Genomic DNA, 13017 nt, shown 5'->3' on the forward strand with positions numbered 1-13017 from the left:
CCACCTCTCCTCCTTTAAGACGCTCCTTAAAACCTACCTCTTCGATCAAACATTTGGTCATCTGCCCTAATTTCTCCTTATGTGGCTCGGTGTCAAATTTTGTTTTATAACGCTTCTGTGAAGCACCTTGGGATGTTTTACTATGTTAAAGGTGCTATATAAATACAAGTTGTTTGATTTCGATTCACGGGTGATTTTAAACTGAATCTCTCTGTTCTTAAACGGAAACATATAAACAAAAGGTGTTGGGTGAACAGGGTCAACTTTGGACTCAATGGCCCAGAAATTCGGGTCTCCATGGGTGAGTACGCACGGGGTACTCACCCGTAGGCCTGATGGAAGTGCCGGTTTCCTGCATGCACTGCGCATGCACGGGAAACCAGCACTTCCGTTCCTCTGAACGAAGGGGTTCAGAGGTGGAACGCATGCGCAGGAGAGGCTGCGCGTGCGCATCGAACTTATGTTTTTTTTACAGGTTTTCCCGGGAGGGTAAGTCTCCAGAAGTTAGAAATGTAAAAAGCAGTCGCAAGGCCTGCTTTTTACAAGGTAAGTGGTGAATTAATTAAAATTAAAACATTTTTTCCACAGGTTTATTATTTTTAAATACTTTAAAGCAAGGTAAGTTTATTTTTAGCCCCGTTAGAAAATAAAATTATTTTTTTCAAAAATTTAAATTATTGTTTAAAATAGTTATTTCATGTAATTTATAGTTTATTTTAAAAATGTGATGTTTTTTAAAAAATTATTTTAAGATTTAGTGCTGTTTTGGGGCCGTAGTATTTATAAGTCTTGACAGCACTTCCTGTCAGACTTATGAATGGAGCATTCCTTGCTCCGATTGGCTCCCCATGGCCCACGTGATCCCAGGGGACGCATTGAACTAACTGCGCCCCTGGGATACGCAAGCACTGTGCGCCGGCAGCTGGAGCAGGCCCCAGATCGGAATTCCATGGGGGCCCACAGCTCAACGGCCGGCGCGCTAGGTAAGTGCAGGTCGGGGGCTTGCACCTGCGGGAAGCCTCCAACCCGAATTTCTGGGCCATTATAAACCCATGCACTCTAACTCTGCCAACTGGATAGAGGAGCTGCGAGAAAAAGGAGAACCATGAACCACACATAGTAGAAACGATGGGTGGTGCAATGATGATTCACCTAATCACTGAAGTCCAAACAAGCAGAATATTAAAATTGTACAAAGATATGAGTTTAGAACACAAGTGGTCGCTGTAAATGAGTCATTCTCAAATAGCAACCAAGCTCACAGTAAAACGCTGATACCACCTCACACTTGCGTTTGCAAGCTTGGTAAAATGACCTTCAAGTCATTTGTTCTCCAGCCTTCAAAGGTGTTTGTGGCCAGATAACCATCCTGGTGAACATTGTGATGGCAATCTTCATCGTGGGGCCAATGCAATTACTGCAACTATTTCAGAAAGAGGAGTAAATGACTCTTGTCCTTTCCACTTGGGGGAAATCAACTTACTCACAGATGGGTGATATTTCTAAATGTGACAAAAGATTGATATTATAATGTTAAATAAACCACCATAAAAGTTCACGTGCTACAGGAGTGAAATTTCCTCTCCCATGCTAAATGTTAAAGTACTTAAAAGCCACATTCTAAAAATAGCGGATGTCATTTGGTGAATATTTTGATGACCCCCCTTGGCACCTTTCATGACCTCAGAGCTTTACAGCCAATGAAGTACTTTTGAAATGTAGTCACTGTTGTAATGTGGGAAACGCGGCAGCTAATTTGCGCACAGCAAGCTCCCACAAACAGCAACGTGATAATAACCAGATAATTATTTTTTATTCGTTCCTGGGCATCGCTGGCAAGGCCAGCATTTATTGCTCATCCCTAATTGCGCTTGAGATGGTGGTGGTGAGCCGCCTTCTTGAACCGCTGCAGTCCATGTGCTGTTAGGGAGGGAGTTCCAGGATTTTGACCCAGATAATCTGTTTTAGTGATGTTGATTGAGGGATAAATATTGGCCAGGACACCGGGGATAACTCCCTTGCTCTTCTTCGAAATAGTGTCATGGGTGCTTTTACATCCCCACCTGAGAGAGCAGATGGGGCCTCGGTTTAACGTCTCATCCGAAAGTGCAGCACTCCCTCAGCCTAAATTTTTGTGCTCAAGTCTCTGGAGCGAGATTAGAACCGACAGCCTTCTGACTCAGAAGCTAGAGTGCTACCAACTGAGCCATGGCTGACACTGTATTGTTTTATTCACAGTACTGCTGTGTACATTGAAAAAAGATAAATGACCTGGACATTACTGTTGTGTTATTATATGAAGTGAAGGTGTTCGCCGCTGGACCCGCAGTAAGCTTTGCACAAAGATCTCACAATCTCGGCGGCAAGAGGTTTGGCTTTTCCAAAGTGCAATTGGAAATCAGTGTAAGTTAATGGGGAATCCCTAACGCCAGCTGCTGTGATGTCAACAAGCTGTCTAAGCAGCTTATCGCAATGCAGAATTTTCACAGACAGCGAACCAGGAAGTGAGTAACATCCTTTGATTCTAACTTTTTAAAAACAAAGATTGGGGCTCTCACATGTGGGTGGGGGTGCACAGCGCAGCCAGTGTTGGAGCAGTGAATGACTGATGGCAACTTCAGGATTTCCGTGTTAGGACGCGCATGCGATACATCCTGAAGTTGCGGCCAGTTTCAGAGGGGTAGTAACAGTGAACGCTGTTCGTTCGCTGTTATTACCCACCGCAAATTCTGGGCCCTTAGTGGCTGGGTATAGTGAGCTTTCCCTAATGCAATCAATGGAGCTGATGGGAGATGCGTTGCTTTGGTAATGTTGTGGGCAAAGAGCCATTCCCCGTAGTGTACAATGAGGGAGTACCCTGAATAAAAATATTCCTCTTGGACTTTCCTTCCCTTTCAAATTGACATTACTCTACTGCTCTCACTCGATTATAACAAATTAAAGTTATTACATAGATATGCACAGAAACAGGCCATTCGGCCCAACTGGTTCATGCCGTTGATTATTCTCCACTCGAGCCTCCTCGCACCCTTCTTCATCTCACCCTATCGGCATATCCTTCGATTCCTTTCTCCCTCATGTGCTTATCTAGCTTCCCCTTCAATGCATCCATGTTATTCGCTTCAACAACTCCCTGTGGTAGCGAGTTCCACATTCTCACCACTCTCTGGGTAAAGAAGTTTCTCCTGAATTCCCTATTGGATTTATTAGTGACTATCTTATATTGATGGTGTAGGAATTACTGAATGGCATATATTTGTTATGCTTTAACTTTGCATTTTTTTTTAAGAACAACTGTTGTGTCAATTTTACACACAAAACCACATGTATAGATGAAAGAAAGAACCTCAACCCTGAGGAAGAATTTCACAATGATTTATTAGGGCGAAAATCTTACATCATAAAGCGTAACAGATATTATATCTGCATAACCACACTGATTCTTTTAAGCACCATTGTGTTTCTCCTTGATCTTATATGAAAATACTTCCAAGGAAGAAAACACACACTGCAACCACATGCATGATGGTGTTCAAGAGTCCATCAGTTAGGAAAAGCAGCAAAAGAAATTAAAGGTTAGACTTTATTAGTCTTTAAGGCAAATCCCTATTAGTTTGCATTCAGTTATTAATTTTCATGTGGTGGTTTTCACGATGAGAAAGATTGTTGCAATAATCGGCACAAAAATAATCAATCCTGACCAAATGTTTGAGTGAGCAACACAAATCAAACATTCGTAGGTCTTTATGTGCAGTTACTCCAGGGTGACATACGTTGCATCTGTAGCAACTCCACAGTTGTTGTCTTTCATAGACATCAGTACATATCCATCATTACCCCAGTATGTTGACCAAGAATTTTTAATGAGCCAGTACGACTGACCAGCAAGTGTTCCATAACCAGCAGCAAGCACAGCATGATCCAGATCGTCCAGATTGTTTCCTAAAACAGCAACATCATAACATTAAAAGACTTTCACACTGTGACTCTGCTCCCATATTTTTTTTTTTTTAAAACAGAAATCTGGTTCTGACGAATAGAGAAAAAAAAAGTGTGTCTGTGTCTGTTGTATCTATGCTTTAATGCGTTCAATCAAGCATGTAGATACGCCGAATTAAATCAGAGTCAGGCAGACAGGCTTCTAACTGCAATCTTCTCTTTATCAGTAAAATGGCCGACTGCTGCTTTCCTGGGTAATTCCCATAATGCAATGCACATTAGATTACCGTATTAACTGGTGTTAAACTCGCACATTACATTACCGTATTGACTGGTGTCAAACTCGCAATCAATATACAACAGTGTCTGAACTGATTTTAGCAATGAGCATAGTTTCAAAGCAGAAACAAAAAATTGCAACACTTTCCATACTCAGACTCAATGCCATCGACATGGGTAGATTGAAGAAAGCTGCCCTGTTTTATGTGGATGGGATTACACAATATTAATAATCTGGGGTTTTCCTTTTGTGCGGGGGCGGAGGGGACAGGAAGAGTGGAAAAACAGAGCAGCTGAATTAATGCACAAAAATGGGAAAAACTCTGTCAGATATCCACCCGCAGTTTGGACTGGCACATGAATAAGTGAAAGCCAACATAAAAGATCTAACCATGCAAGTCTGATAAATGTTAAAGATTGAATCCAATCTCCTCTTGCTACTATAAAACAGCGAAGGAGTGGTTTCTTAATCATATCCCTATTTCTTAAACGTTTATGTCTTTTTCTGACTGAAATGACCGAGGAATGACCCTCCGCCCAGGCAGCTGCCAATGCCACTCGAACAGGCCAATGGAAACTGGGATCAAGTAGGATCCTTCCTCCTCATTCCTCCTTGCCTATGCTCAAAAAGTCACCAAGATTGCAAAAAATTAATCTGCATTTGTGTCGACGCCATAGCGCTTTCAAGCACAGAGCCTCTTAAGTTCACTAAACTGACAACGGAACTATTTAGCAAAATTGGCACAAATACAGACAGAGCTTAACCTTAATTTGCTGAGGGCAAGCTAACTTGTTTGGTCACTAGCAGCTTCCACTGTGTTTATCCAACCGACAGCAGTTCTTTCTGATTTGACTTTTTTTTGCAACATCGGATCTGGCTGCGTCATTTGACTGGTTAAGAAAAAAAATGGCTTTTGAGCCAAAGACCAGTTATTATTGGAAGCTACTCCCACCCCAACAGGAACCAGAGGGAAGAAGAGTTTTTAAAAAGTATTTTGGGGGAAAAAAGGGTTAGAGCAGATAGAATAATGTAGATTAGATAGAAAAAAGTGAAATACTGTAAAGTCAAAATTATGAGAATGAGGAACAAACAGAAGTATATAATGTTTCAAATGGTTATTTAATATTTGGTTCTAAATGATTATTTATGCACTTGAGCACAGTAGAATAGCTACTCCTTGCATCTGAGTACCTTTTTTACTATATTTCTGAGTCACGGTTAAGAAATGCCTCCATTTTAAAATTCTCATCCTTGTTTTCAAATCCCTCCATGGCCTCGCCCCTCCGCCCCCACCCGCACCCCCCCCCCCACCCCCCCACAACTCTAATCTCCTCCAGCCCTACAACCCTCCGAGATATCTGTGCTCCTCCTATTCTGGCCTCTTGAGCATCCCTGATTTTAATCGCTCCACCATTGGTGGCCGTGCCTTCAGTTGCTGAGGTCCTAAGCTCTGGAATTCCCTGCCTAAACCTCTCCGCCTCTCTACCTCTCTCTCCTCCTTTAAGACGCTCCTTAAAACCGACCTCTTTGACCAAGCTTTTGGTCACCTGCCCTAATTTCTCCTTATGTGGCTTGGTGTCAAATTTTGTTTGATAATCGCTCCTGTGAAGCACCTTGGGACACTTTACTAGGTTAAAGGCGCGATATAAATACAAGTTGTTGTTGTCAAACATTTAAATAAGTTTGCCCACGGGTATTGTCATTTCTTAAGACCTGACAGTTATTTAAGGGTTGAGACAATTGCCACAATTGTACAGGGCCTCGGTGAGACCACACCTGGAGTACTGTGCACAGTTTTAGTCTCCTTATCTAAGGAAGGATATACTTGCCTTGGAGGCGGTGCAACAAAGGTTCACTAGATTGATTCCTGGGGTGAGAGTGCTGTCCTATGATGAGAGATTGTGTAGATTGGGCCGATACCCTCTGGAGTTTAGAAGAATGAGAGGTGATCTCATTGAAACATACAAGATTCTGAGGGGGATTGACAGGGTAGATGCTGAGAGGTTGTTTCCCCTGGCTGGAGTGTCTAGAACTAGGGGGCATAGTCTCAGGATAAGGGGTCGGCCATTTAAGACTGAGATGAGGAGGAATTTCTTCACTCAGAGGGTTGTGAATTTTGGAATTTTCTACCCCAAAGGGCTGTGGATGCTGAATTGTTGAGTATATTCAAGGCTGAGATCAATAGATTTTTGGACTCTAGGGGAATCAAGGGATATGGGGATCGTGCGGGAAAGTGGAGTCGAGGTCGATGATCAGCCATGATCTTACTGAATGGCGGAGCAGGCTCGAGGGGCCGTATGGCCGACTCCTGCTCCTAATTCTTATGTTCTTATGAGACTAGCACACTATAATTACAGCACAATGCGCAATACAACAATAGTTAACGATATTCAAATGATAAAAGATGTTACATTTATCTGAATATTCAGCTTTATTACACAGACAAGTTTATTCGATTTCCTTTCTCCTGTACAATATGAACGTTAGAATACTTACCGCACTGCGGTTCGTAATAAACCCCATTGCTGTAAAATTGAAAGGACTTGTGTGAAGCATCAATCCCAACAGCCACAGGTCCATTTTTAAAGATGGCCATTTTTAAGGCTTCACTGTCTCCTGAAGTTACGTTGGTGTAGCTCTTCAGCTTAGCTGTCAATGTGGACTGATTATAGTGGCAGAATCCATTCTAAAAATAAAGACCAAGATAAAATATGAAAGTGACCTGAAGAAAAAAAAAATCAAAGTACCGGAATCACCATTAAAAACAATCCTCTCAGCCTCAAGTATCCTGTTTGACATAGAAAACAAACCATTCCACGTCTAGTTAATATTACTGAAGTAGAATTACTTTTGGTTTTCTCATTCGCTGAAAATAGTTTATTCTCCACATCTTGTGATGAATGTAATGTTCCTACTTGCTTTCTGATTGGTCTGTACTGATCGTGTTGTATTGTCAGTCACATGGTTAGTAGGTGCCAATCAACAGTGACAAACTATCCAATCCCTCGGTTAGATTCCAGCCTGTAACTCACTTATTATAAAGTTCGAATGGAAGTTTAAGCTTGTGCTGTCAATAAGTAAAGGCCTATTGAGCTCTATGTACACTGAGCTCTTCAGGAATCATGCCACCATTCTCTTTTATTAAGAATCATAGAAGTGTACAGCAACTAGATATATCACGTAAGAATTAGGAGCAGGAGTGGGCCATACGGCCCCTCGAGCCTGCTCCGCCATTCAATAAGATCATGGCTGATCTTCAACTTTCCCGCCCGATCTCCATATCCCTTGATTCCCCTAGAGTCCAAAAATCTATCAATCTCAGCCTTGAATATACTGTACTCAATGACTGAGCATCCACAGCCCTCTGGGGTAGAGAATTCCAAAGATTCACAACCCTCTTCATAACCCAACACTCTTCCAAATGTAGCAAACAGTCATATCTGAATGGTCTGAACTCGGGCCTAATTTGGGGCTCCAGCAATAATTAAATTGAGAGGACTCAGGGTCTATTGCTTGAGCCTGACTGGTGAGCAGCTCGTGTTTAATCTATTTAAGGGCTTGCTCTAGAGTTGCACAATGAAACTGTCCACTAATCACGAGAACAATGTGTTAGAGGTGGTTGAGTATTTTGCAATCAATCACTTTTGCCCGGCAACACAAAGAAATCTCTGGACACAAATGCTGAGCCGGATCGTAGGGAACATGCAGTGCACACACCACATCTCAATGTGTCACAGCCGAGATTGTATTCTGCAGATGTGAAAGGTCATTGAACCCTGAACCTTACGTGTGAGACTGACTCCTTTTGGTTTAGAACTCGAACCTAATGTAACATTTCACTTCAACTGATCACACAACACAAGAATAAATGGCTTTGACCCATTTCTTTGTGATTACAAATGTAATTCCTGAAATGGTACACACTTAGCTCCTGTTGATGAAAAGGGATTTTAGAGATGTCATGGTTGCTGGAGCTGCACTTTCACAAGGTCTTACAAAAATGTGCATCATTTGGTGAATAAAAACAATGGGCCGGATTTTGCGATCCCCCCAGGAGTGCGTATGAGGTGTGTACGGGCCCGTAGGGGCCGCGCAAGTTCCGGGTTTAGGCGCGTGAAGCGCATGCGCTAAAACCCGGCACTTGCGATCTGTCGAGAATCCTCTTGACAGATCCTACGCATCCCTGGGAGAAGGGTGTAATGTATATATATACCTTTAAGGGGGGAACTACTTTTTACAGCTCATGTATACTGTAGTACCGGCAGTGACCACACCTGTATATACCACTGAGTAGTAATCTGTACAGGCAGTTGCAGTGTGAGCCACGTTGAGTAAACACCTGTTGTACCGTTCTCCGCAGTCTGTGTCTTATTATACACGGACACAACATTGACGACGAGGCAAGTTCGAACCTACCTGCAACTCTGTATCACCTCCCGGGGATTCGTTCCTGGAGATCAGTGGATTGGAGGTCAAGGCCAGAGACTCGGGCGTTGACCACGGGCAACCGCCCAGTCATCCAGCAGAGACTCGAGAATTGCAGGGGAGGCTGTCGAGAGCCAGGCTTGGCTTTCCATTCGAGGTGGTCCAGCGAAACGGGCTGGCAACAGGTAGTGCGCAGACCCTTCCCGGACAGCGGCGGGCTAGAGCCCGACCAAGCGGCACAGCAAAGGGCCGAGCAGCGTCGACGGGGGAGAGAGAGAGAGGGCAGAGCGCACAGGGTGCAGCCGGTGTTCAGGGGCCGAGCAGCGTTGGCGAGAGGGAGAGAGAGAGACGCGCAGAAACCAGCGAGGCGCCGCCATTGCCACGAGGACCGCCGAGAGCGGCGTTGGCAGCAGCGCAGGAGAAGCGCGCGAAACCTACAGGGCGCCGCCATTGCCACGAGAACCGCCGGGAGCGGCGTTGGCAGCAGCGGGGGAGGAAGGAAAGTGCGGGAGACGCCATTTTAAGCCATTGGGAGACGCCACTTTAAACAACACCCAAAATGCCGAAGAGTGGCAGTATCACCGCATTTGACAATGAAGTCGAAGATTGGACTACATATGTCGAACGAATAGAGGTGTACTGCAAGGCAAATGAGGTGTCAGATGACAAGCGTCGGTATTGTTAAATTTAATGGGTGCAAAGACGTATGGTTACGAAATCTAGTAACCCCAACGAAGCCAATGGAAAAGAGTTTTGAAGACATAGTAACGATACTAAAGGAACATTTAAACCCCACACCGCTGCTGATAGCAGAAAGATTCAAGTTTCACAAACGGAACCAGCATAAGGATGAAAGCAATGCTGATTATTTAACAGAACTGCGCAAACTATCGAAACACTGCCAGTGTGGAGCGGGACTGGCAGATACCTTAAGGGACAAGTTTGTGTGTGGGCTTCAAAGTGAAGGAACCCAGAAATGGCTTTTATCTGAAAAGGACCTTACGCTGGAAAAGGCTTTCAGCATTGCGGTATCATATGAAACAGCAGCACGGGGTGCTGCAGAGATACAACAGAGACCGCAAGAATATGGCACAAATGAAATGTCATATGGAACAGAGAAGTGCTATCGCTGCAGCAGAACAACACACGACCAGAATGATTGCTGGTTCAAAGACAAAGTGTGCAGACAGTGTGGAAAAGTAGGACACAGCACGAGTCTGCAGGTCGGGAAAGAAAACCAGCAATAAGAAACCTACCAAAGGAAAGTACAAGAAGGTACATAAGATGACGGAGAATAGTTCAGACGAACAAAAGAGTGATAACGACTCCGAAAGCAGGGAACTGAGTTGTCTGAAACTACATAATGTGATCACAACGGAGGATCACCGAACCATTTGGGTCACTCTCAAGATAGCAGGAGTCCAGGTAAAGATGGAATTGGACACAGGATCAGCCCTAACAGTTATAAACCGACGGGACTGCGAGCGGCTATTCTCACACATACCCTTGAGAGACACAAAAATTATTTTGAAGACTTACACGGGGCAAAAAGTCTACCCCAAAGGAAAAATAAGGGTGACCGTTATATATAACGGTAAGGAAACACCAAAACTAGACCTGTATGTATTGCAAGATGGAGGACCACCATTACTGGGACATGAATGGATCCGGAAAATACAACTGGATTGGCATTCCATACAGGCACTGACTGTGGCTGACAAAAAGGATGACGACGTCACACCTGGGCGACTGTCAAAGATCCTAACTGACGTGAAAGAAGTGTTCCAGCAAGGACTCGGAACACTAAAAGGCATGACAGCGACGATTAAAATTGAAGAAAACGCAAGCCCAAAATTTTTTAAGGCCAGACCGGTACCTTATGCGATCCGCCCAGCCGTCGAAGCAGAGCTGGAGAGTCTGGAACGTTCAGGTGTACTGTCCAAGGTAGACTGGAGCGAGTGGGCTACACCCATTGTCCCTGTGATGAAAAAGTAATTGAGCAGCACGCCTGGGGAACCAAGGAAGGTTCGCATCCGTGGGGACTTTAAGGTAACAGTGAACCCGGTCCTTCACACCATACAATATCCACTTCCGCGGATTGAAGATATTTTCGCCTCGCTATCTGGAGGGAAACGCTTCACTAAGATTGATCTGGCCCAGGCGTATCTGCAAATGGAGGTAGAAGAAGCATCAAAAAAATACCTCACAATCAACACCCATAAAGGTCTCTACCAATACAACCGGCTGGTATTCGGGGTAGCATCAGCTCCGGCTATTTGGCAGAGGGCAATGGAACAAGTCCTGCAAGGAATCCCAGGGACCCAGTGTTACTTGGACGACATCCTGGTCATGGGCGAAAATGACAGTGATCACCTTGCCAACCTGGAGCAGGTGCTCACTAGATTGCAGTAATATGGGCTCCGAGCTAACCGCCCCAAATGCGAGTTTTTTAGAAAACAGATCTCGTATTGTGGCCACGTTATCGATAAAGAGGGGTTACATAAGTCCCCAGAGAAGATTGAGGCAGTAGTCAAGGCTCCAGCACCGGAAAATGTGTCACAACTGAGGTCGTTCCTCGGGCTGGTAAACTACTACCATAAGTTCTTCCCAAATTTGTCTACAATACTACACCCACTGAACACCCTACTGCAAACTGGGGTGCCATGGAAGTGGAGTGACGAATGTAGACGAGCTTTCCAGAAGAGCAAAACACGAATCACATCGAAAGAGGTATTGGCCCATTACAACCCAGCATTACCAATTCGGTTGGCATGTGATGCGTCACCCTATGGCATTGGAGCGGTGCTGTCGCACAAATTCTCGGACGGCTCAGAGAGGCCAATAGCCTTTGCGTCACGATCACTAACCTCAGCCGAGCCTAACTACGCCCAGATTGACAGGGAGGCCCTCAGCCTAGTGTGGGGAGTGAAAAAGTTCAATCACTATCTGCACGGGCAGAAATTCACCTTGCTGACTGATCACCAGCCTCTTGTCTCCATTTTTAATCCGAAGAAGGGCGTTCCGGTGATGACTGCGCAACGACTACAAAGATGGTCACTTTTTCTAGGGGCGCACCACTATGAGATTGAATATAAGGGAACGAAACAGCATGGAAATGCTGATGGGCTATCATGCCTGCCACTGCCTACTGCGGAGGAAGCACCAGCAGTGGATTCTGTCGAAATATTCCATTCGACTATAGTTGAATACCTACCGGTAACTAACACTTGTATCGAAAAGGAAACCCGAAATGACCCGACACTGTCTCGGGTATATGATTTGACGGTGAAGGATTGGCCAGCATATGGCAACTCACTATTGCCAGCATTCTCGACAAGGAGAGAACAGCTGTCAGTGTGCCGGGGGACCTTGATGTGTGGATCCCGAGTGGTAATTCCACCCAAGTTAAGGGATAGAGTGCTCAATGAGCTTCATGACTGTCATCTGGGAGGGGTAAAAATGAAAAGCCTAGCCAGGACTTATGTGTGGTGGCCGGGAATCGATAAACAAATCGAGGACCTGACCAAGAGCTGCTCAGGATGCCAGAAAGTCCAAAATGCACCACCACAGGCCCCTCTACACCCATGGGAGTGGCCCTCATCTCCATGGCAATGGGTGCATATTGATTTTGCTGGTCCATTCATGGACTCAATGTTTTTAATAGCCGTGGATGCGCACTCGAAATGGCCTGACGTCATCAAAATGTCCTCCACCACCACGGAGAAAACTATTGCAGTCCTACGGACCATTTTTGCCAGGAATGGCTTGCCAGAACAGATTTGCTCCGACAACGGACCACAGTTTATGTCCGAAGAGTTCCGGAGGTTCTTGAAAAAGAATGGGGTAAGGCATTACACATCCGCCCCGTATCATCCAGCCACAAATGGATTGGCTGAGAGGTTCGTACAAACCTTTAAGAAGGCAATAAAGGCTATGTACAATGACAACATTCCGCTGCAGCACAAGGTGGACAATTTCCTGTTCGCCTACCGGAATGCGACACATGCAGTCACCCACCAGGCCCCAGCCATGATGTTCTTTAACCGAAGGTTAAGATCTCGCCTGGATTTGCTCAGACCAAACGTACGAAGAGATGTTGAGAGTAAGCAATTCCAGCACATCCATGAGAAGCCAACAAGGAGCTTCAATGTAGGGCAACCAGTCTTGGCCCGCTACTACCGAACAGAAAAATGGCAGCCAGGAACGATATGCACATGGCAGGGGCCACTAATGTACACAGTGGACGTTGGGGAGAGCATCGTGAGACGCCATGCTGACCAGATCCTAGAGTCACAGGAACGAGTCAACCCCATGCCTCGCCCATACGTACCTGGTGATGAACCCGACGTACAGGTCGCATCTACCCCAGAAAC

At 45.0% G+C, this 13017-nt stretch overlaps 1 protein-coding gene across 3 annotated transcripts in view; it reads right to left on the bottom strand.

Annotated features, from left to right (window-relative positions):
- Positions 1–3360: 3360 nt before the first annotated feature.
- The window catches only part of LOC147103420 (digestive cysteine proteinase 1-like), a 47908-nt gene continuing 38251 nt past the window's right edge, over positions 3361–13017 (bottom strand). For all 3 annotated transcript variants that reach the window (XM_085962990.1, XM_085962989.1, XM_085962988.1), the window contains 2 exons: positions 6716–6905; positions 3361–3942 (listed from right to left, as the gene is read on the bottom strand). In XM_085962990.1, the coding sequence (XP_085819116.1) occupies positions 3755–3942; positions 6716–6905 (378 nt within the window). In that variant the 3' untranslated portion in view covers positions 3361–3754. The remainder of the gene's footprint in view (positions 3943–6715; positions 6906–13017) is intronic.

The sequence above is a fragment of the Somniosus microcephalus genome, chromosome 20 (genome assembly GCF_052327205.1).
Source record: "Somniosus microcephalus isolate GS21.2 chromosome 20, FLI_Smic_1.0, whole genome shotgun sequence".
In the NCBI taxonomy this organism is placed as follows: domain Eukaryota; kingdom Metazoa; phylum Chordata; class Chondrichthyes; order Squaliformes; family Somniosidae; genus Somniosus; species Somniosus microcephalus.